Raw genomic sequence first — 25,733 nt, 5'->3', positions numbered from 1 at the left:
ATATGATTCAACTTTCTACATTTCCAAAAACCTAAAGTTATGGATGTCCTGGAAAAGCAACTGAGGTCTTCTGCATCAATAAATGGCTCTATTTCTTTAATAATATTTGTATTAATTATGTAGTAAACTCACAGTAAATGTAAATTTTATTCCAGATAAAACTGAAATCATTCATTTTATAACTAGCACGTGTGACTGGTTTGAAGATGTAATTCTTTCCCATCAGGGGGGACTTCATTTGATTTTGGACACATTTTACTGTGACCCAACTATATCTAACACACAGTATCCGCTATGCTTTAAAAAGCCAAACATTCCTGTTTCTCTTCAATACATTTGTTGAAAAAATTCAAGGTCTTTTTTCTGCCAGAACTGTGCATATTACATTATCATCATTTGAACTTCAACATTCTCTAAAATATTGTGGTTTCATTTTTCCTTTTTAGGATCAACCATAAATCATGGTAACTGTGATACTGTGAATTGTAAACAGACAACATTCTAATTCTGTGATTCACAACATGTACACTTTTCCATCTATAAAATCAAGCCACATACCCATTAGCTATTGTGACAATATTAATGGTGTAATGGAATATTTATGTAGGTCGAGCACTCCAGACACATATCATCTCATTTAACTCTGATAAGAAATGTAGCACTAATGCCAGACTCTGGGCCAGGTATACAAAGATGATAAGACAAAGCTTCTGCCCAGCAGAATTTTGGGCTGAGCACTAATGGATAAGGAGGTGTATATACGTAAATAAACTGAATCATCTGGGAAAGGACAGAGGATGCTTGAGACACGTGAAAGTTCAGTGCGACCAGTCAGCAAAATGAATGGGAGATAAAAACATTAAGCCCATATTTTATATCAATTGTCCATCATTACATGTATGTCACAGGAAGCTTATAGTTCTTAAGTTGCTGTTGAAGCACTACTGCAAGCTCTGTTTCTCAAGTTATAATTCATAAAGTAATAGAACCAGAGCCATAAGGAAGTTTCACCTGAGCTGTGGGTCAGACATGAAGAGCTCTGGGATTCAGAGAACTTTGTTATTGTCCAGTGTAATGATTCATAGAATTAAAAGAATCAGCATAAATTCAACACCTGTATTTCACAAGCTTGGAAATTGAAGAACAAAGTCACATGAGGAAGTATTTATGAAGAATATTTTATAAGAGACTATGATATATGCTGAAGAGAAATTATATCTAATGGATAAAAATGGAGAGTATTCATGGTAAAAAATTTAAAAATGAAAATACTAATGGCCCTATATGTATGCTAACATAATCAAAATACAGAAATTTCTGAAGAAAAGAGTCTTTCACTCTGTGCACATCTGTATAGGTGTCCAAGATACTAACAGGTTCAAATTTGTGATATATGTATATATCACATTTACTATTAATTAATTTGTGTAATGTCAATCTGGAATCTACAAGGAGAAAAACATTTTTGAAGACTCACTCCTAATCCAAGTAAAATTAGAATCTTTAGCAATGACAAATGTGCAAAAGGAAATACATACCGAAAATTATTTTCACAAACTTCAGAAGAGTGATAGCATAGTGGTTTAAAAAAGCTGTTTCGCCGGAAAATAGTCCACAAGGTTGGATGCTAAGTATAAAACATCAATGATGGAAAATCCTAAAATGGTCAGTTAACTACTTTAATTGACTTTAGTGCCCTGTCCTCATATTCAGAGTACCAAAATGAAACCTTTCATACGGGTATGTCAACCATTGGAAATCTTGAGCACTGTCAACCAAGTAGAATATACCACAAGAGCAATGTTTGATGGTCTGAAGTAAATCCCGCTATTTGCGGCTGCTTTAAAAATTATTCCTAATTCTAAAATGGCGGAGCTACCAATGAAAAAAAGTGTGCAAGAGTCACCAATGAAAGAGTTTTCACATTTTTTATGAAAACAAATAAAGGGAAAGGCCTTAACTATAGGAAAAATCAGGACAATTATAGCAGAGAGAGAGAGAGAGAGAGCAGGGGGATAGTTTTGTCTTTTGTATGACTTATTTCATATACAGCTGGAATTCAGTAAATGTCTACCAGTTGATTATGGCATTTTGGTATACTTAGTCCAAGACTGAAATTCACTAATGCAGAGTAAGTATGCAGTAGTTTGTCCAACTATACATACTTAAGATTTCTCTAATTGGAAAAAGCTGAGACTACAGGTTTATCTGTATCATATATTCAGTTTTTGGTAAATTAAGAATTAGATAAATTCCATAATAACAAAAAAGATGCATGTGAAACTGCATGCAAGGTATAAAACATGCTAAAAATGTATTGAAAATAACAGAAATTTAAGAAAAATCAAGAAACAATTATGCATGAAAGTAACACTAAATAGCATCAATGGACAGATGTATTGTGGGCAAATAGAGATACAGCATGAAGAAACAGTGAGTCTATTAACAGAATTGAAATGTCAAATATTACTGCCTATTCCACTAAAATTAGGCTAAGGGGGAAAAAGCTGTAATGTTTTTAAAATCCAGAAAGCTCTACAGAACTTGGAATATGTTTGAAAATTTAGAAGACACAAATGTTTTTGGAGCTATGTGCTATTTCACAATTTTTCTCAGTAAGTATCTTTGACAAACTCCTAATTTTAGTCAAAGTTCATAATAGTGAAAGCATTTCTCCTTATACTTGGAATAACTGAAATAATCATATATGTCTATTAGTTCTTGATACACTAATTTTTCATATTTATATTTTAAATATGCTTAAACTCTTCCTACATTCAAAAACCTAGTAAAGTATTTTTTATTTTAAAAAAAGAAACAGCATATTTACTCAGCACTTAGAACTTCTGAATTCTGAAGCCATAGGCCTTTCGGCTATCAGTGACTTAAATATTCTAAGTTAGTGTGGAATCAGTATGTCTCTGATATGAAAATTTAAAAATACTTAAAAGTTACTCACGATTAGGATTTTAGATCAGAGAAATTCTTAGCATAGAAATTTCTTTTGGTACCTATTTTTAACATCCATGTTTTCCTAAGAATTATTTGTTGAATGATTTAAAGTGGTAGGCAGCTAATTCCATATAAGGAGTTCAAGCCTAAAATGTCACAAACATATAATTAATTTCTCTACAAATGTCTCTAAACGGAGGCACTTGTTTTAATAGTTTATGTATAATAAGAAAGTTACAGGGCTAGTGTGAGGTACATAAGTGTGGTCATGAAAGCAATTTCTAATTTAGTAGACTCTATCAACACAGGAAGCCACAAATATTTACTAGTAATTTAGTATGCTAAAAGACAGATGAGAGAATGCATACAAGAGAAAGTACAACATATAAAACACTTACTGTGACAGTATCTAAACCTATTAAAATTTCCACCATACATAACTACATGTGGAGTGTAAGTTCAATGGCAGTTTCACATTCCTAGGGAGAATATTAAAATAAAAACTTACTTTCCTTTATACATAATACATTAAAATATTGGAAAACCATGGGCATATCACCAAGGTTTTTATTCTGACAACAAAATAATTTCAAAGTCTTTGACATGATAAGAAGTATCATTAGTTATCATTGGCAATACAGAAAGTTTTAGTGTATATTTATGGTCAGAATGTTCTATTGTTTCATATAAGTGCACCTTCTGACAGTTACATAATTTCAGCTTTTGGCCTTCCTATTAGTCCTTAAAGCATGCAATCTTCACAGTTGTTTTAACTTTCTTTCACCATGCCTTAGAATCTTCCAGTGATTCAGCCTAGGTCAGTATGCATTCACAGATTGTCTACTCTGTTTTTAACAAATGTGATATACAAATAACTTTAAGAAATTTACAGTCTAGTACTGGAAGCAGACCAATAGAGAAATAACTTCCAAAAAACAAGGAAAATGATGTAATGGAGATTTCTGAAGTGGGTACACAGGAAAACAGAAGTGGGATCCTTAGATCAACCTAGTATAGTATTGTAAGAGTCTTTGTGATGGCAAAATAATAATAACAACAATGACAGACAGAACTCATGACCCATGGAAAAAGCAATGGTTAAAAAATTATAAACTCATCTTGAACATCAGGTGTACAAAGCTCTCAACAAAATATTCCACTGGAATTCATAATTCCAATCCTTGTATTGGTCATGCTTTTGGTGGCAGTCTCTTCACTACCTCTGGGCTTCCACAGTTCACTGTCAGCCCTTCTCCACTAGGGTTCTGCAAGAGAATTAACCCCTAGCATCCCAATAGCCAGCGTATATCATAAATTAACTTCACTCATGTATTCCAAGTGAAACTTAGTAGCAGCTATGGGGAAATTGAGAAATGAGTAACTAAAATAATTTTCTGTAGGGCTTTAATCTTTCACAGAACCCTGGTTGAGAATGGCTGCTTGCTCTGTACGATAATTCTCATTTCTAATCTTGTTGCTTAAAACTTAATTCTTCTATGAAGCTTTATATTTTCTAACCATACTAATTCTTGTATTTCCACAAATAGGTTTTTAATTAAATATAAGAGGTATACATCAAAAGTAACATAAGGCACAATATACATAACATTTTTATTCATTGTTGAAGAAGAGGTTGTGACAAAATTAGAATTAGACTTTTAGAGAGCACCTGGTCCACTAATATACTCGATATAGTCCATCTAGTTTAGCAATATTTGATTGAAATTTGAAAATAATTAGAAAATTTCCTTAATTCTATTTCTCCATTATGTCTAGATTTTGACATGCTAGCACCTAGAAAAGATAATCATTTTCTCATTGACATTCCACAGTGCAGATAATCTAATCTACAGAAGTATTGTACTCTTTCTTCCTAAGGGCTCAGCAAAGCTGTCTTCTTGTTGAATGGAAAAATGCTTTATGTAAGCATTTTTACTTCTTGTGAATAGTCTTGGGGAAAAAGTTGCCCCACCTTAATTTAGTCTTTCCCCAATCATTCTTTTCTGTTTGATTAATTATTACATGTGCAATTCTATTTATTTTCCTTTTGACAGCTGATAAATTGTGCCTTTGTGTAGTTACATTTTCCAAAGAAGTAATAAAACTGATGATTTGGTATCCATGTCAAAGAAGTCAATGTACCTAGTCTATATTGACAAATATTAAAATATTAAATTAAGACAAAAAAGATGTGGCGGGGTTCCTATAATCACATTCAAAACTTACCATTTGAAAACATGAATTTACACCTATTAACATAAAGTTCTGACATGCATACTAAAATAATATTTAAAATTCTTCATGAAAGTACTTCATGAAATATTACCTGAAAATAGCAGTTTTTGCCTGTGAAAATGGTTTAGGCTGATACAAATGAAATATAAACAGTAAATTTTTACAGCTTTGTATACAATCCAGCCTTTGTTATTTGTTACATATGCTTTTGAAACAACTACTAGGACATCATTCAATTAAGATTCACTTCTACTTCTTGATTGGCCCAATGCTCATTGTGTCTTTTAATCCAAAACATATCCATAATAATCCTTTGTATATTGTTGTAGCTCTACATGCAATGTAAATGACAGCTGGGCCTTGGAGGCATTGAGAAGGGCAAACAGTAAGCATTTAGGAACTCAGAGATAACAATGAAAGCAAACAATTCTCCTCTTAATGTACTGGGAAGTAAATTATCACCTACCTAATGTATAAGAGAAGATCAGCAGGTCTTCATAGATACTTCTTTCTTGTCAAAAAGGCTTTTTTTTTACTAATATTATGTTTCAAAAATGTTTATATGCCAATTTTTAATGTGATGTAGAAATAAACCTCATTCTGTGATTAAATCTAGTTCATATATTGAGCAGGAAAAAACAAGGCTACATAATCATATATTACCTTTTTCAATATGCATCCTTTTTGCCTCGTGTCCCATGTCATGACCAGCCAAATCTCCCTCTTTGGGCCCAGGGAGCACATTGGGTGATAAGCCCATCAGCATCTGGTTCATGGACAACCCATTCTGATGGACAGCTGTCAAGCCCAAATTGAAAGAACAAAAGCAGAAACACCATAATACACACTGTGTAAATAAACTCTTCTGGACTCACAAGTAAAACATTATGGTCTAACTTTAATATTATAATCTATCTCTAAGAACACTGTAAGAATTCATAACCATGATAATTCTTGAGGACAGGCAAAAAAAATATTGAAATTGAAACCATTTTATCTTATTTTTATTTTAAATAAAAAATAATGTGCTGTTTTTTTTTTAATGTCTGGAACTTTTAAATGTCCATGTATTGCAACCATTACCAATGAAGTACTCAGGCTTTTATCTAGTCCATGACATTCTCTATCTAGTATATAACCTTCCTTAACACTGCAAGAATTCCAATCTTAACATTAGAATACTCTTTAACATTATGAACTTTAACCATAACAATAAATTCTAGTGGCATGAGAGGACAAATAGCATTTTCATAAAGTTAAGGCACTGAAATGAGTTTCATTCTGGTCAATAAAACACAAAGCCTCATAAATATCAAAGCACTTCTTTAAAAGTTGGATTTGTTGCAAATGGTAGGATTTGTTTTCTTCTTATGGCTGAATAATATTCCAACAGCAGACTCCCAGAACCCAAGAATGGGCTAACAGTTACCAAGGTGAAAGGGACTGGGGAGGGTGGGTGGGAAGGGAGGGAGAAGGGGGAAATGGGGCATTATGATTAGCACACATAATGTAGGGGGAGGATAGGGGAAAGGCAGTATATACAGAGAAGTAATGATCCTATAGTATATTACTATGCTGATGGACACTGACTGTAATGGGGTATATGGGGGGGACTTGATAATGGGGGGAGTCTAGTAACCATAATGTTGTACATTAAGGATATCCAAAAAAAAAGTTGGATTTGAACTCTCACTTGAAAATACAAGTGCCCAATTAATACCTATTAAATGACTGAATGAATAAAACCAATAATTGGTCTCCTGAACTAGTAACAGTAACCCATCACTATTGAAATAATAGATGATCAAACTTCCTTATGATTTTCACAATCTAGTCAATAAATTCCTTAATAAATTGCTCATGAAAATCTTGCTTTTGTGCAAAAAATGGAAGAAGAATCATTCCATAAAACCTTACCTTGTCTGGAAAACAGATTTTTTTATACTATCATAAGAATATATTAGGAATCACCATTTGGAAATCACCACAGTAATACTTGTGTTAGGAAGACTCTTAAGTGGATGATTCTAAAACTAGTGTAGTGAAAGTTTGATGAAGAAGAGAATATTTACATAGTATTAAAATATACCCTCACAAGAACTTATTATTTACAAAGGTTAAAAAAAGAAACTTTACAATAGAGAAATCTGGTAGGGTAGTCACCACCTGAATCAAGTGATAGTTATGACAAGGACTGCAGAAATATCAAATCTCTCCTGAAACGCACTGAGAAGGGCACATCATCATGTCTGTGTGATTCCTGCCAAAAATACACAACCTAAGTCTGATCATGAGGAAAAAGCGAAAACTCCAAACTGAAGGACATTCTACAAAATAAGTGGCCTGTAGTCTTTAAAAAGTCAAGATACTGTAGGACAAAAAAGACTGGGGAACCCAGATTAAAGGAGACTAAAGAAATATGGCAGGTAATTGCAACATGTGTTCCTGGATTGGTTTATGGACCAGGAGAGATATATCTCTTTCTATTAAAAATATTAGTGGGGCAAAAAAATAAAAGGAGGAAAGTTGGTGAAATTTGAATAAGGTTTGTAGTTTAGAGAATAGTACTAAATAATCTTAACTTCCTAATGTTGATCATTGTTTAGTGGTTATGTAAGAGAAATTCCTTGTTTGCAGAAAATTAACATGAAAGTATCTGAAGTAAAGAAGCATGAATTCTGTAACTGAGGCACTAAGGTGGCATTTTACATTTATCACGATATCTTTCTCAGAAAGATTTGATGAATCTGGATGAAGAGTATGCAAGAATTCTTCATATTGTTTTTGAAATTTTTTGTTAGAGTAAATATATATGCACAATTGTGTGTCGCATGTGTGTGTGTGTGTGTATTTCCACTTGGACAACTATAGTAGTCCAAGCATGCAGGAATTTCTCCTTTGTTTCTATCAAGAATGAAAAGAATACAATATTCATCACTCAACACTGATTCTAGTGTTAGCAGAGCACAAAATCATACAGAAAGTATTTTATTTGAAAATGGTCTAAAGTAGTGGGAAACAGGATTTGCCAGACCCTAGAAATTTCATTGGTTTGGGAAAGGATGTCAAGTGATATACGCATTTTTATTAATAAAGTTATGATCATCCCTTACAAAATTAGGGAAATATGTTTCATACAGGCCAAATCAAGTATTCATAGTTAGAATTATATTGAACTATATATTTGTCAATAATTAACTACTTTCAGAAATAATTTTAATACATAAATTCAACCTAATACTTAAGTTATCTACCTCAATAGAGTCTAGAGTCTATATTGAGGATTTCTGCTTTATGCAAGCATTCATTTGTAATTTATACAGATACTTTCTAGCAAATGTCTTCCTACTATGAAAATATTCTCAGCAACCAAATAACTTCAATAACTTTGTGTAATTATTTTACACTATAAACAGGATTTCAAAGAATAGTAACTAAATTCTGGAAAGGATACAATAATTCTAGTTTTATCAACCAAGATAGTCACTGTATCATGTTCATTTTATTGGAAAGAGCACTAAATTCTGGTACAGACATAAAATAACTGGTTAATTGAATGACATTTTATCTTTAATTTTTTTGGCCATGAGGACCAAGATTAAACATCTAAAAGTGTGATCATGAAATAAAATACACCCTTACTTTTTTAGAATTTAATAATACTACATGATGATAATATGCTTTATCGACCATTACTAGTTCAAATATTAAAATTCAACAAATTTCAAATTCTTCAATTTATTGATCATCTGAATGATTAAGAAATACTTTTATGATATCAATTATTTTGAATTCTATTTCTTTGAGTCCCGTGGATATCTTTGTTAATGCAAGGATGGATTTTAAAAATTAGTAAATTTCAAAAAAATATAGAAGGAGTGGGATTGAGGAATGAAGTTGAATAATCTGAAAACAGTGTACTTAGACATGAGATATTTGTGTGTTGGAGGTGTTCACTTCAAAAACTAATCTGGAAGGTTACTCACTTTCTCTAACTGTTTCATAGCTCAAATCTTTATGTGTGGCATCAAAGAGAGGGAGTTTGTATCAGAACCTCTTAATGTAGGACCATACCTCATGATATTGCAAACTGGGAAACATAATTTTGAGAGATGGCTATTGCTCCAGAGCTTCAGAACATGATACATTTGAGATCTATTTGGAATGAGGGCATTTTGATTAGAAAAGCCAGCTGCACCTAATAAAGTTTAAAACGGTGACAAGTAAACGTATGAGACCTACGGATTCTGTCAGAAGAGCTCTCCGTCCGCGCTGGGGAGCTGGACACGCTGCTGCTGCGGTGGGATGATGGGTGACTGCCAGGCCTCCGGCCTTCCTCGAGGGAGGGGGCAGGCGAGGGGCTGTCGGGAACACGCTCCTACAGCACCGCGGGAAGAAATTGGAAGAGGAGGGAGGTAAATACATTGGACCTTCACTTAATGAATGTTGATTTTATTTAATACTATAGAAATGTGAGGAAAATAAACACATTCATCAACATTCTACTGTATTAGACAACTGTGATCTTCAGCGAAGCCAACGTATTGGTGAGGAAAATGGTTCTATAGGTATTCATCGCTGTAGTATTGACAAATGTCAAATCCTCTTTGGATGAAGAGAGATGCAAAGGAGATGACCAGTTGGGAACCCATTAGACAGCAAACAACAGAACAAAGCAGGTTTCAATTCTACACAATTGTCCACTTAAGGAAATACTCAAATATATTCTATGGCTTCAGCAAGTGTCTAGCACACAAATCATCAGTGTGACGGACTTCCATAATAATAGTACCAGAGGAACTGTTAACAGCTATTCCATCATGCTGCTGCTCTGCACACACCTGGATGGTCACATTGTAATGTATCTTAGAAATCAGTTATTATTTAACACTGAAATCACTTTGATTCAAATAATTTTCAGACTACCTGTTACTCTTAGTTCCAATTAAGCCATGTCAATGTATTGGGGGAAATTCATAAAAGATATATTAGTTGTAGCCCAGGGAACCTGGCTATCATGTTTCCTGATACTATTCCATGTTAACACTCTGGTCCCACTTCGCATCTCCCCCACTAAGCTCTCTTCATCTTCCCCATTAGACAGAAGTGCAAAGATATTGTATAATTGTCTCCAAAGAGCTATTATAAATGGAGTTACAGATTAAGAAATAAGATACTCATTTGTTAACATTTTTTTTCTTTGAGCAAGATATTTATACCTTCAGATATTAACACACATAGGTCTTGAAGATCTTTCTTTCCAATAATTAATAAATATTTGGAAGGGCAGAAGTAAACTTACACATGATACGTCTTAAAAATAAGTACATGATTCCTTACTAGGATGCTAAGATGCCAATATCGAAAGAGCAGACAGTTTAAAATTTAAAAGATGAAAGTTCTAAAATGCAAAAGGCCCGTAGGAATCTATTTTCAAAATATCATTGGCTCTGTAACATGCAAAACAAAGACAAAGCTCAAAACTTTGTACTACCCACGAGAATCAGGGTAATGCGCATCTTTTGTCTCAGTGGTTGCACTAGCACAGTGGTAGTTACAGTCCAGCTTTGTACTAGAATCATCTGGAAAGTTCTGAAATGTGCCTGTGTCTGGACTTCGCTCTCAGAAATTCTGGTTTATTGAATGTTATGAATTGACCTGTGTCCCCCCAAAATATTGAAGTCCTAATCCTCAGTACCTATGACTGCAGCTTCATTAGGGAATAAGTTTTTTTCAGGTGTAAAGTTAAATGAGGTCATACAGGAGTAGGGTGCTCTCTTAATCCAACATGGCTAGTGTCCTTACAAGAAGACATTGTGAGGGTGAAAGGGAAAAATGTCACACGAAGATGGAGGCAGAGCCTGGAGTTCTGCAGCTGCAGGCCCAGGACTACCAAGGATGCCAGCCACCGTCAGGAGGCACGGAGAGTCTAGGACATATTCTACCTAGAATCTCAGAGGCAGCTTGGTGCTGTTGACATCTTCATTTCAACTTCTAGACTCTAGAAATGTGAAAGTATAAATTTTTATTGTTTTAAACCACCCAGTCTGTGGTACTTTGTTATAGCACCCCTATCACTGAGTCTAAGTGGGGCCCAGACAGCATCAATTTTTAAGGCTCTCCCAGTGATTTTAATGCGCATCCAAAATTAAGACCATTTGTCTCATATCCTTGCAATTTTTTCAGTCCTGAACACTGTCAATAAACATCTCCAACAGATATGCTGAGGCTTAATTTTTGAGGAGCATAGCAAATAAAATGAAAATAACTAGAAAAAAGGCCAAGGCCTCTTTCAAAGTCCATGTGTAAGATGACTTCCCACATGTTCCATGGGATAAAAAATAGTCCTGTAAGAAACTGCATGACAAAAGAGTCGCAATATCAAGCAAATATTATAACCAAAAAAAAGAAGAAAGTCAAATAAATTCTGCTTTCAGAAGTTGCAATGGATATTGCATCTTTTTGGAAAGATAACTTCTTGAAATTTACAATCTGTTGGGCTGTTCTAAAATGTGTGGACTGATTTCTGTAAATGACAATTAAAGCCTCCCAAAGGAGAGATGTATTACCAATATTACACTAAAATAGTAGTCCTTTACCTTAATTGATGGAGGTTAAGAATTAACTGCTGCATTTTCTGCAAATAGCAAAACTGACTATTACGTAAGTAAATGTAAGCATCACACAATAAATTTTCCTACCCAAGTCATGTGGGGTTGCATTTGAAAGACTACAAATAAGCAAATGAGTACATAAGAGAGGTGGGGCAGCAAAGAGGGAAAAGGGGAGAAATACACTCCCCAAATATTAAAATTTACAATTAGCTGTTCAGGGAGGTTTATAGCACATCATACATTTACTATATGAAAGGACACTAAAGAAAGTTGGCATTCAACTGACACAATTTACACATTAACATGTCTAGAAATCTGTGTCCCAAATAACATGAAAAATGAGCACATCACCAGTTATTTTTCCAACCTAAATAAATTAAACAAGCTATACTTCTGAATAGTCTGTTCTTTAGTGCACATGGCAAACAAATGACCTAAATTTCAAAGAAACAAAACACATATGATTTAAAAGCAGAGAATCCACATCTGGATGCCAAAAGTTATTTCCTATCTTCTAATTATAATTTAAAAGCAGCCTAGATTATAAATCTTTTTTTCTTAACAGTCACCCCTACCCTCTACTATGAAGCAGCTTCAAACTACACATTTATTATGTGTTCAGTTTGATGAATTTTGTCAAGATCTAGAACATTTCCATAACCCCAGAAAGATTTCTTATGCCCCTTTCCAGTCAATTCCTCCCATCCCCATAAACAACAACTTACTGAATTCCATCAAAATCAGAATTCAGTTTTGCTGGTTCTAGAATTTCATAAAAATGGATTCACATAGTACAGATGTTTGTGTCCAATGTTTTTACACAACAAAATGTTTTTGAGATTCAGCCACATTGTTGCATATATCATTCATTTATTCTTTCATACTGTTGATTATTCAATTGTACAAATATATCACAATTGGTTAATCCACAAAAATAACTAAAAAAGTTCAATATCAAGTCTTTGCAGTCACAAATGAAAGGATAATCGTCATTTATGAGTAACATTCAGAGCTTAGATTGCATATCTCTTTTGGAGTATCTGTGCACTATTATGGGGTATAGATTTGTAAAACTGGATAGTAGAACTCATTTATAGTCAGTATAATTGTATTAATAAGTTATGCTATTAATAGGTTACCCTGCATACATGACCAGAGATACACCTTAAATAGTCTAACCTTGATTTCTTGGAATTCTGATAAATAGGCATGCAGGTTTGTCTAAGCTTTAAAACTAATTCCTAATATAGCTAATCTCTTAACATTTGCAATACACAGAAACACATGGTATGTATTTGAGAAAGAACACTGCTTTTTTATAAATATATTTTATATAAATAAAATTTCCTAAATTAACCATTATTTTCTTCAAAAGATCACACATAAATGTTCATTCATCGATATATTTTAATATTCCTCTTAATTTTTATGTAATTGGTCATATTTGCAATAGCATATGTTAAGCTGAACAGAGATAAAATGCAATCTTGAAATAAATCAATCCCTCTAATATCATTTTGCAAGTCTGAGTTTCCTGTCATAATAGATGTCTTATTGGTGCTAATGGAAAGCATAAGAAACTGTTCTTTTTCCTGAGATATGTAATTCATAAAACATGTAAGTACTTACTGCATAAAACTCTAGCAACAATGATTATGCCATTAAAAACAATTATTTGTTTATTTTCCATATAAGTACATAAAAATTGTTTCATTAGTCAATACATTTGTCAAGATTTTCCTTCTTTTCACTCATGCATTATTCACCTATTCATTTGAACATTAAAACACTCTAAAGATCACATAATAAACTAAGTAAAAAACTGGATTAAAATATTAATGTAAATACATCTTAAAAGCATAATTTAAGGATTAGAAAATATAGGTGAAATTGTAGTATTTAATTTAGCCTTAGCTCATTTTTATTTTAATTATAGTTTTTTTGTCTAAGAACAAAGGATACAAGGACAATACTTAATACTTGTATTTAAAGAAATATTTTAATTTATGCAAATTTTGATGATTTAAAAGCTTAAGTGTTCATTCGAAACTTTCTATAAATTGAGACACAACATATTCAGTCATTTCACTTAATGTATAATTTCAATCTTTGGAACATGATGTTATTATTCTTTGAAGAATTTCATTAGAGTAAAATCCATTGAGCAAGTAAGATTTGAATACACTGTTGCACAATAAATTAATTTATTTCAACAGCTTAATTCTTTTATCATATTTATATGCTTGCTTTTCCAGAGTACAGTAAAGAATTGCTTAAGAGAGGATCTCATAATTATTACCGAAACAAAATAGATAATGAGTTTTATTCAGACATAATAAGAAAGAAGCAGTTCAATGTCTATAGGGAAACTATGTAAACTGGATTTATCATTTCATTTGTGTTCTACCCTTTAACCTTCAAGATGGGCCTGAAGTAGAATAAAGAGGAAGAATATTTAATTTAATACTTCAACACACTGCTTTATAGTCCTGCATCATAACTCCACCAATCAATAAAACACAATCTTTTGCAATGTTCCATCTTTATAAAACTAGCCACAATAATAAATGAAAATTTAAGAGGAATAGTCTCTCACTGAAAAAAAAAAAAGGTCATACTAATAAACTAATGGTTACAGATAACAATAAAGGAAAAGCTACATTTATTGCCTCTGGGTAGAACAGGAATATTGGTCTCTAATATAATTCAGAATCAAGGGTAGAATTCAAAATAATGTATTCTAAAATTCTAAAATATAAAACATAAACTGGTATTACACACATGATAAATATTTTAAAAATTGCACTGTCTCAGCTGCCTCCTCTCTACCAATGAATGCATTGTGTTTTATCAATTTAAAATACTTTCTAAGAGTAAATCTAAATAATGGCAACTTCTCTAAGGGATCATTTCATTTAAATTTATGTTGTTCACTTTTTAGTTATCTGATTTTCACCTTTTTATCAGACAGATATTTCCTCACTGAACATTTTATAGAAGTAGGGAGAAGATGTTTCTCATACTGAATGTTATTTTGTATAACTTTTAATTTAAAAAATTGAACTTGACTAGCACTTTATATAATCCAAACTCAGACTTAAATTCATTCATTTACAGAATATTTACTTAACATCTAATAGGTATAAGTAAACAAAACTGACAAAAATCCTTTCCCCCATGAAACATGTATCATGAACTAGTAAATGTTGTTAGTGAAGTCCAGAATCATATACACTGATTAAATGTGTCATCCAAATCCCTTGTCCTGGAAAAATGAACAGAGAAGATAAATAGTAGAATTGGAATTCTGGGTTCAGAAAAACATTTAAAAGTACTTCTGGAAGACATATTAAATAATGTTAATGTACTGGCATTTGGTAGAGGATCAGGTACCCATCATAAAAATTCCATGACTCAAAGTTCTATATTGAGGCTGCAAAGGGCATTTACAGAACTTTTTTGTTTTGATGATGATACTCAATAAATATTCAATTTTGCTCAGTGTGAAACTGATAGGACCTATGAGTATAATCATAAACAATTTACTCTCCTACTGACTCTTTGAACTTATTTAGTAGGGGAGGGGGGCATGGTGGAGGGGACTATATTGTTCCAACATCCATAACTTTTCAGATTGCTATTTGGTAATATCAGGTCTTACAGTTAGTTACTTTAAGCAACAAAATACAATGTTGATGCAAATTGTAAGTGATCCCCATGTAATAATAAAAATGAACATCTTAATGAAAAGATAGGTCTTCTCTGTGTACATGGCAATGGTTAAAGCCGACTTTTTATCTAGTTAATGCAGTGTGTGTTCTTAGAGACCACCAGAACTATGAACTGCTCATATGTGGTTCCTTAGAGGGTCTAATCGCTCTCTATGTTCCTCTGTTCCTTGAATATCTTACTGAGTTAGACCAGGATGCTTGATTCAAGTTGATTTTGGGGCAAGACCACTTCATAGACGATGTCACATGCTCCCATCAAGAAACACATAATGTGCTCGGCTGCACTTCATGACGCCAGCCAACCACTGATGATCATGGCCCAAATTCATCACACCACAGGGACTTGCATTTTGGTGATACTCTAAATATATCGTCCCTTACTCACTCATTTGCTCGAAGATTTATATGAACAGGAAGTTTCCCTAGTGAATTATTTCATTATCCTGAAGGATAGTTTGTATGGGAAAGGCAAGAAAATGCTTGACTCCATCACTTTATTTATCTTTTATTTGTCCTTTAAAAGAACCAATTCCATACAATTCTCCAAAGGTGAACAATGAGTTTATTTTTTAATATTATTACAAACTCAAGGATTTAAAATAAGTAGTATGTTTGAATACATGATGTATGATATCCTTAGGGATGGTTATATTTTAATGTTTTCTTATTAGCATATTCTTTTTATATTTAACATCAATATGCAAATAGACATTAACAGAACATACTTGACTGTTTTTCTAAACTCAAATAAGAATTATATTAATTAGATTTTGTAAAAAAAAATTTCATGTCTAAAAGTAACACATACATCTAGAGTTATTAATGATTGCCCAAAAATAAACTGCTCTGTACCTAAAAACAAACAAACATGAGGCACATGACATGACTCTAAGATTTTAATCTACTTTGAGGATCAGGTCACCCTGGTTCTAGTTTTAATAATTTTCAAACATTTAGAATTTCATGCACATAAAGACCAATTTTCTAATAGAGTATTTTAAGGACCTGCTTTGAATGAAAGCGTTAAAGACTGGAAAACTTATACATCATATTTTTAAATGTTCTTTTCAATATTTAATCTTTAAATGAGAATGTCATAAACTATTTCTGTTTCTCTCTCTCTCTCTCTCTCTCTCTCTCACACACACACACACACACACACATACCAGGTCAATAGAGAAAATTAACAAATTTAAGTCATAAAGTCATAGTCCCTGTTCTCAAAAAACCTGTAATGTGGCATGAGGGGAATAGCAGCAATGTAGAATCATTTGAATGTTCCTAAGTTCTCAAAAACAATTCTGTATTATCCTGGGAGAAAAATGAAATATGAAAAAAAAAGCATTTAAAAATCTGCTTTGTATCCTACTGCAGTGAAACCCCTCAGCCCCCAAAAAAATCAAAATACACTTTTGTTAGGTAAAAGTTGCTGAAGAAAAAAGAGTAAGTGAGCGAGATCTTAAAACTACACAGTTGCGACTATATTTCAAAAGCTTGACAAGGATTCCTTATAAGATCCTACAACTTCTTTTAAAATAGGTAATAGTGAATACTTGGGTAGAAAATTAAACTAGTGATAAGATGAAGTTCATGTCAGTGTACAAAGACTTCTAATGATTTTATAAATACTAATTTAATCATTTTGACAACCTAATGGGATAGTTATATCATTAAACTATAATACAAAAAAAGGCAACAAAGAGATATTAAGTAACTTGCCTGAGGTCATCAGACTAGAGGAAAGTAGAACTGGAATATAAACCCAACAACTCTTCCTCCAGGATCCATGTTTTAAATCACTAAATATATTGCCTTTCTTCATTTCAATTTTACTGTTTTTTAATCAACAGGAACCTTTTTTTCAAGTTCCTTATGATATCATTGTGAATTTATTAAATAAAAAGTGAGAAAAATATTGATTAATTCAGGGAGATTTGGGGTTACTTGATGAATGATACCCAAAGAGAATCAATTAGTGGAACATTTCAGCCTATAAGGAATTCTCTAATGACACAAGAATTGATCTCTTGATTTATACTGTTTATTTTCCTCAGAGATTTAAGGGAATACAAGTAATACATCCTTTTACAATTTGGAAATGATAAAAAGATGGTATAAATAGCTAATATGATTGTTTAGAGTGTTAATGCTCAAAAATATCTTAAGAATCTAAATCAAGACTGGAAAATATACTTACTAAGGATAAATGCAAATCCCCAATGTAAGTAAAACATGTAGAATTAACTTAGTAGAATTTCATGTTGCAAAGGCATAATATTTATTAAGGCATACATTCAACTAGCAAAACCGTTTTATGAATTATGACTATATTTAAAAATTATTGTCAAAATTGAAGTTCCAGTGTCTCTTCACTGGCTAGTTTACATCTAGAGTATTGTATGGTAAGGACTGGAGAGGAGGGGGTGAATTAAAAAAGAAAAACCATCAACCAAGAAGCTTGATGAAGTATGGTAAGAAATTTAAAAATTTGGTCTGTAGGAAAGAGACACTATAGGTACTGTAGTAGTATTTAAATGGTTAGAAGACAGAAGAATTTGTGTAGATTTTTCCTCCAAGAGAATATAATGAAGTTAAGGTAGAAGCTATTGAGATGAAAATATCAATTTGATTAATGAACACCTTCCCCACTCTTAAATTTGCTACAAATAGAATAGGCCTTCTACAAAAGCTTAGATATATAAAAAGGAGCAGGGAGGATGCAGAAATTATTTCTCCACCATGTGGGAAGCTGGATTATATAGCATCTAACATCCTGAGGCTATGTCTCTTCATGGTCTAAGAATGTTAAACGTTACAAGTATATGGGTCTCATTGACACATTGATAGAACTTATATAATTTAATACATTCTTACAGAGAGTTGGCTTTTAGGGATTTAAATTAGAATTACTATTGTCTAAACAGTATACTTCCTCAAAGTTACTAAAACATTTCCAGTAGTCCAACACAATCAGCCAGAGAAAGTCAAAATTTAATACTTGGGCAGCACTCCATCATGAAGACTTGCATTTAAAGCAAAAAATGCTATAGCAGTACTATCTTTATTTATACAGTTATCTTTTCCTCAATGCTTTTAATTTCTTTTTTTTCAACACCAAATGCTATGGCTCTATAGCATTTGAGAGTTTAGTTTGAGTGGCCTCAGTTATGCAAAGTCTATGTACGATTCACATGGGTTTGAGTGACTCAGAGATCTACTGCAGGGATCAGCAAGTTTTCTGTAAAGAGCCAGCTAGTAAATGTTTTAACTCTGCCTTTGTATGTGGAAACAGCCATAGACATTATGTAAATTAAGAGTATACCTAAATTCCAAAAAAATTTTATTCAAGGACACCAAAATTTGAATTTCCCATGATTTTCACATCATTAATGATGATTCTTCTTTGATTTTTTCCAAACCACTTACAAATGTGAAAATGCTTTTAACTCACATTCCATGCAAAAACTGGCAGGAGGGTGGATTTTGCCTGAGGATGGCAGATTTCAGACCCTGCTCTATTCCTTGTACTAGAATGTATATTTTCATATATAAGTTTATGATAAAATCATTGGAGCTCCTTTACACCATAGAAACAGGTAACAGAATATTTGAAAATACGTTACTCTGAGAGCCATATTTTTGCTTCTCTTCCATACATCAAATCCTTACTGCCATTCTCATTTAGATTGGGTTTATAATTTTTATTTTTGTCATTACTGTCAAAAACTGTGAATGGTACATTCCAGCACATGGAAGATCTTTCAAATGTTTGTCTTCTCTTCAAAGGCTATTGCTCTTGTTTTATCATTCCTTCAGATGGGGCAAATCTTGTGTGATATCTAACATTTCGCTATTAACCAGCATTCATAATTAGAATCTTTTCAGGCAAACAAACTTGCAAGCACTATTTTTATCACCTACTTGGGTGCCATGTTATTTAATGTGACATAGGATGAGTCAATAGTTTTCTTTGGAGAAAATAAAAACTTCTCCAAAACTAAGTTTAACTAATATACATACATACATACATATATATATATGAATCTATTCTTCACTCTTATTCTGTGAGGCCATACCCTTGATTCTTCTCAGATCTAAAATTATTTTTATGCAAAAATATTAGAAATATCTTTACCAAAAATATTAGAATTGTCTCATGTGTTTCTGGAAATGTGTTTACTTTCTACAGTCTTTACCTGTCAGCATCAAATTTGAAGTTATATAGACAACTAGCCTCAAAAGTAAAGAGCAAATAGGCCTTTTAGGACGTTCACAGTGGGCAAGTGAACTTCATCGTGATGTTGGTATTAAAATTAGCAGCTTTTACTTTGTTCAATCATTCTCAATTAAAGCCATTGTTTCCTATTTAGCTAACACTATCTACACCACCACCACATTCAAAAGTTCAGAATTTCCTTTAGTCTTTCTTTAGCCAAGTTTCTGAAAACATTTGCTTCAAGAGACTATGAAGGCAATATCGCTATAACTTAGGAGGTGTTGGCAAACATTTCAAGACTAGAGTTCCCTCACTGTCTTATTCCCTTTTTGCATATTTCCTTCCTTTCTCCTTATCTTCCTCCTCTCTATTCCTAACCTTAATTTAATCAACCACAGGAATGTTGCTGACTTTCCCATAATCTAAATTATTTTCTGAAGAAGCCTTCCAGAGGAAACCTTACTGCTTTCTCCTACTTACCTAAACCTTAACAACAGGATTTATTAAAGGAAGCTTCACTATCTAACTATGCTAATTAAAATTAGATAGAGCACAAACTATTTCTGAAGTATATGTATACTGAAAAAATAAGATAAATAAAGCTTTCTGATGTAACTGGAATCCTTTGGATTCAGGAGTATGACCAGCTAATGTCAAAATTATCTACAGTACAAAACTAAGTCATCCATTATGACATTAAACTGCTTGCTCTTCTGTCATATTTTTTACTTTACCTATGAATCTAAATCCTACCTAAATGAGAAATTACCAAAAAGTTCTAGGTTTTGAAGGAGAAAACTATATAATTAATATTATGAAGATTATCTTCTATAGTAATTCTTACTAATTTTTTAAATGAGAATAATCACATCCTATAGCAAATACTATCATTTGTTTCGTTGGTGTTTTTTTTAAGTAGCCATCAAATACAATGACAGGAACAATCAGGTTTTTTCTTTGGCTAAAATCTTCCTCTGGGTCACTTCAGTAAATGAGGGGATGAGAATATTGAATTTTCAATAATAACTACTACCAAAAAAGGTCATAAATTGAATCACACAATGATATCTTGATTAACATATCATCTGCTAACCCTGGCCCCTGAACCTAACCCCTCACCGTCACCATTGAGTCACCCACAACTCACCGTAACCCTAAACCTCAGTCTTGCCCTCACCCTAAGATTAAACCCAGACCCTAACTCTAACTATAACCCTATGCTCCCTGTACACCTAAAAGTCACTCAGAATAAAGAATTTTGAAAAGTTCTCCTCCCAGTTCTTGGCTGATGACAATGTAGCATTCATTGGCATTCTTTCAGATAAAGATTTTTAAGAAGTTGATCAGGGTCTTCCATGTTTTTTGTTATTCTTCTCTGGTAAGGATACTTCAGAAAATAATATGAGGACCTAGTATTCATCTTTTGTAGAGCCATTATTATAAGAAAAATTTGTTTGCGTATTGTTCAACATTCTATGTAAGTAGTAACAGGGCCTTTTTTTTAAAATGTATAATGAATCGTGCAGAGCATTTTCATGGCCCTGTGCTCGGCCCATTCATCCCCTGCACCCGCCCCCTCCCCCACCCACTGGTAATTATTCATCGTTTTAGTATCTCCATAGTTTGCCTTTTCAGACTGGCTTCTTTAATTTCGCAGTATATATTTAAGTGTCCTCCATATCTTTCCATGGCTTTAGAGCTTATATTTTGGTTCTGAATAATATTCCATTGTATGATATCCATGGTATTTCTGTCTAGGCATCCATTTTGTTTGACTGAGAGGCTGCAGGGACCTTAAATTGATACTAACCCTTCATGTAAGTTCACGCCACAGACAGCAGCCACAGAGTCACATGCAAAAGTAGGGCACTGATATGACTTCCCCAAATGTCCTGGTGATCAACAGTCTACCCTTAGACAAGACCCTGTGGGGCTTACTAAAACCCTGTTCTTTTGGTTTTAATTGACCAATCCAGCCCTAGCCCCAGAACTCCAAGGGCCCCACCTGTGGGCCCTAATAAAGGCACGTGCCTCAGGTCTTGTCTCACTCTGTCTGTTGGCACTCTGCCTTTACCCATTGGTACCTCAAGGCATGCCAGGTAATGCTTCCAGGAGCTGTGAGTAATAAGCTTCTCTATTTCAATTTCTCTTCTGGTCTGTTCAGTAACCATGGTTCACCATCCAGCATCCACGTACAACTTAACAAATATTAATTTAACAAAGTCATAACATATGGATGTACTATAATTTTTTTTGACCTACTAAAGGACATCTTGGTTGCTCCCAAGTGTGGGAAATTATGAAAAAATTCAGCTATAAATATTCATGTACAAATTTTTGTGTAGACATAAGTTTTCAACTCCTTTGGGTAAACACCAAGGAACTGGGTAAATATACACAGTCGTACAGTAACAGAATGTTTAGTTTTGTAAGAACACACAAATCTGTTTTCCAAAATGGGTGTACCATTTTGCACTCCCACCAGTAACGAATAAGAACTGCAACCAAACCTTTTATGTAAGACATGCTCAAGAAGCTCCCCTAATTCAAGTGCATTATATTCACAAAAAGAAGGTAATGATTATGTCAGATAAGGATAATGCAGCATGAGATATCTTTTACTTAGTTTAAAAAAGAATATATCCTGATAATACATTGAAAGTCCTTTGATTTAAATACACATTATAAAATAGTATGAATGAAAAAGTATACACATACAGGCACCCGCACGCATTTAAATGTAAACACATATCTCCCCACAGAGAGACAGAGAATTTTGCATAGATACAAGTATACAATATTTGTATAATAATATCTTTCACTTAAAGTGTATCTTGAATTTATAAAAGACATTCCATTTTATTATTTTGTTTAGCTTTTACATCTACACTGTACTATCCATATTTTAGATGCAAAATAGAAGCAGAAAGATTGAGTTACATACCCAAAGCAGTACGGATATTAAGTGGTAAAATAATCTTTAACCCTTCTGGTCTGCAAACAAATCCGGTACTATTCTCTACACCTTAAGGCTCATAACATCACACACACACACACACGTAAGCATGCACACACACTACCAAACATATTAAGTACATGCACAGTTTGAAATACATCACTGAATTTCTCATCTCCCTTTTAACAGATATAACAGAGAACTTAAAATATGGTACCCCTGTTTCTACTTACTACAAGTGATTTTTTTTTTCTCACCATCTATTTACTATCACTTAGCAATTTGGTATAGAATTACTTGTGGAATAAGAAAATGGACTGGGAAATGGTGGCTTACGATGATGTCTGGCGTAAGCCAAAACAATCACATGAGAGAACAGTTACCTTAATTACAGATGTCTCAACTCTGGAGGGGGGGCTCTGGACTTGGGCTGCTGCTGCCATGTTTGCGATGGTGCTGAGATGGTTCATCTGGCTCATGGCCATGGTGACGGATGCTGGAGGTAGACTGACAGGAATGAGAGGGTGGGGCATCATCATAAAAGGAAGCTCCAGTCCTGTAAAAAATACGCATATATCACCACTGCATGGTGCAAATAAAACTGAAACATGACAAATTCCACTTACTAAAATGGCTTAATACATAAATCATCAAAATTTGAAGCATTCAAAAACGTTATAATAATGATATTTGAAGGAAAACCATTTGTCCTATTTATATGCAAGAGTACTAACTTTCCACTGAGGGAAATCAGGCTTGAAGCGAACTAGTTGGGTGCCATATTTGATCATATCAGCATTCTTCATATGTTTAATACAGTTATTTGCTATATTACTCTTCTGCTTAGTCTAATTCTTGTTTAAAAAACTAGGGTTTTCTTTCACTTACCACAATTAGTTATCTAAATGTAGTATATCTATTATGTCCTATATTTTAGTAACTTATAATTAGATGTTTTTCTTTGTAACCACTAAGTTTAGGGCTAAAAAATGCCATTGTACCATTTAGCAGAAGGTGGCTCTGCTGAAGATGGTGGAAAGGATGACTAAGTGGAAGGCCACATGCTCCAGGCATATGGGGATGGGCAACGGAAGCCTGACATCCCTGGGGTGAGGAAGAGTACAATGTTTTCTCATCCCAAGAACCTTCACTTCCACCTGTGGGGAGCAAATATAAATAATTTGGATATAGTGTCATTTCAAATATACTAACAGCTAATTTGAATTGAAGTGTTGAAAAAGAATAGCAATTTTGGAGATTGGCTAATTGATTTCTTGGGAAATAACCTCAAGTAAGTAAATATTCCCTAAACCTTATTTTTCCTTTTGTTTCTCTTTTTGTAAGATGGATTCTCAAATTTTTTAAGAAATAAAATTTATACAGCATTTAACCTGTTTGTGGAGTCTAATCCCATCTGACTAACCAACTTAATATAAAATGGACTTTATTATATACCTAGACAATTAGTTACTTCTTGGAAATGAAGCACACTGGTAGTTATAATATACAAAGTTCTCCTTGTATGAAACAGCATCCTAGCCACCATTCAGTTAAAGTTCCTCACTTAATTCCAGAGCAAATACTAAACATGGAATCATTAAATGCCCAACAGCATTAGACATAGAACAGAGAACCTAAAAGATCACTTTCAAGAGGAAAATAATGTCAAAGCAATAAATTACATGTGTGTGCATCAACAAAAATAGCCCTAGTTCTGACTACAGAGAGACATGTTTACAGTGTGGCAATATCAGTGCCAAAGTCAAAATAGTCCATTTGAGGGCTTACATTCCAATATTAGTGGCCATGTCTTGGCATCAATAGATCTCGAAACACCTTATTAGGATACCCCTTGGAGGATACTTATAAATTATTTCAATTTAGACATGTCCCCAAATTAAATTATTTTAACATAAATTTATTGTTTAACTGAATCTGTTGAACATAAAAACCACCCACTTGAAAAATAATTTCTATAATCTCACTGTTAAGCTTATGAATTTCTATTTCTTTAAAAAAGGAAAAGAAACTGTATTTTCATATAATATGCTTAGAAACAGCAAAGTTGGTAAGACTCCAATTTAAATGCTTTAGCTCTATTAAAAGTCTCATTGTAAAATCTCTACGACATAGTTTTTAATGAAGAATACTTAGTTACTGCCATGATTTTTTTTCCATTTACTTCATGAAGACATTTAAGGTTCAATATAAATTCAAACTCATTAGTTCAATACTGTCTGGATCTTAGAGTAAATTGTTCAGAAGTGGGTAATGAAAACTCAATTCAAAGTCTTCAGCAATCAAACAAAGCAATTTTATTAAACAATGAAAAGAATCAATTAAAATGGATATCTTTATTATCTTTATTATTTTACAAGAAAGCATGACAGCTTTTGGCTAAAAAAAAAAAAGTTTATAGCTTCATACAGAATGACTCACATAAAAGACATTTCTCCAGCTTGCTCCTACAATATGACATAAAAGTTGTTCACTTTCATAATCACATACTTATATACTTTATTTCTCTATTCATTACTTTTTGACAGTTATACCAAAGTCCTACTCAAACATGCAAAAACTATAAATATGTGAAATGTTTGAATATATGTCAAGAAAAGAGTCAGTGACAAAACATTTTAAACATCTCCACTTTACATTGCCTTTACAAAAGAATGTGCAAGTTTTTTCATTTTATGTTTACTTCTTATATTATCAGTTAAAACAAGAATTGAAGCATAATCATTATTTGGAAATAGAAGTAACACTTTGGAATAAATGTTATTTGAATATGGGAACTGCATTAGAAACATAATTAGTAGACAATTTTCTCTGTGCTCTATTAAATTTAAAATATCCAACAAATACTAGTATTACATATGCATAGATTATCTGAGGATAATTAATTAACACACAGATTAGAGAAAAATATTCATATTCAGTTTTTTGGATTCAATTTGAGTTCTATTTATACTAATTATCTACTTTAGTTTTTCTATTCACTTGAAGTAATTTCTTCTTTTATTTGAATC

The 25,733-nt window shown here is 32.9% G+C and overlaps 1 protein-coding gene across 2 annotated transcripts in view; it reads right to left on the bottom strand.

Moving 5' to 3' along the window:
• The window catches only part of DACH1 (dachshund family transcription factor 1), a 400,485-nt gene that overhangs the window by 99,049 nt on the left and 275,703 nt on the right, over window positions 1-25,733 (bottom strand). Inside the window, exons 4-6 of one of the 2 annotated variants that reach the window (XM_037023557.2) lie at window positions 23,088-23,260; window positions 9,430-9,565; window positions 5,851-5,985 (exon numbers count right to left, since the gene is read on the bottom strand). In XM_037023557.2, coding sequence (XP_036879452.2) covers window positions 5,851-5,985; window positions 9,430-9,565; window positions 23,088-23,260 — 444 coding nt within the window. The remainder of the gene's footprint in view (window positions 1-5,850; window positions 5,986-9,429; window positions 9,566-23,087; window positions 23,261-25,733) is intronic. The other variant, XM_073212530.1, reaches the window with a different exon arrangement.

This window comes from Manis javanica, chromosome 9 (genome assembly GCF_040802235.1).
Source record: "Manis javanica isolate MJ-LG chromosome 9, MJ_LKY, whole genome shotgun sequence".
In the NCBI taxonomy this organism is placed as follows: domain Eukaryota; kingdom Metazoa; phylum Chordata; class Mammalia; order Pholidota; family Manidae; genus Manis; species Manis javanica.
This window is presented reverse-complemented; position numbering and strand designations above follow the sequence as displayed.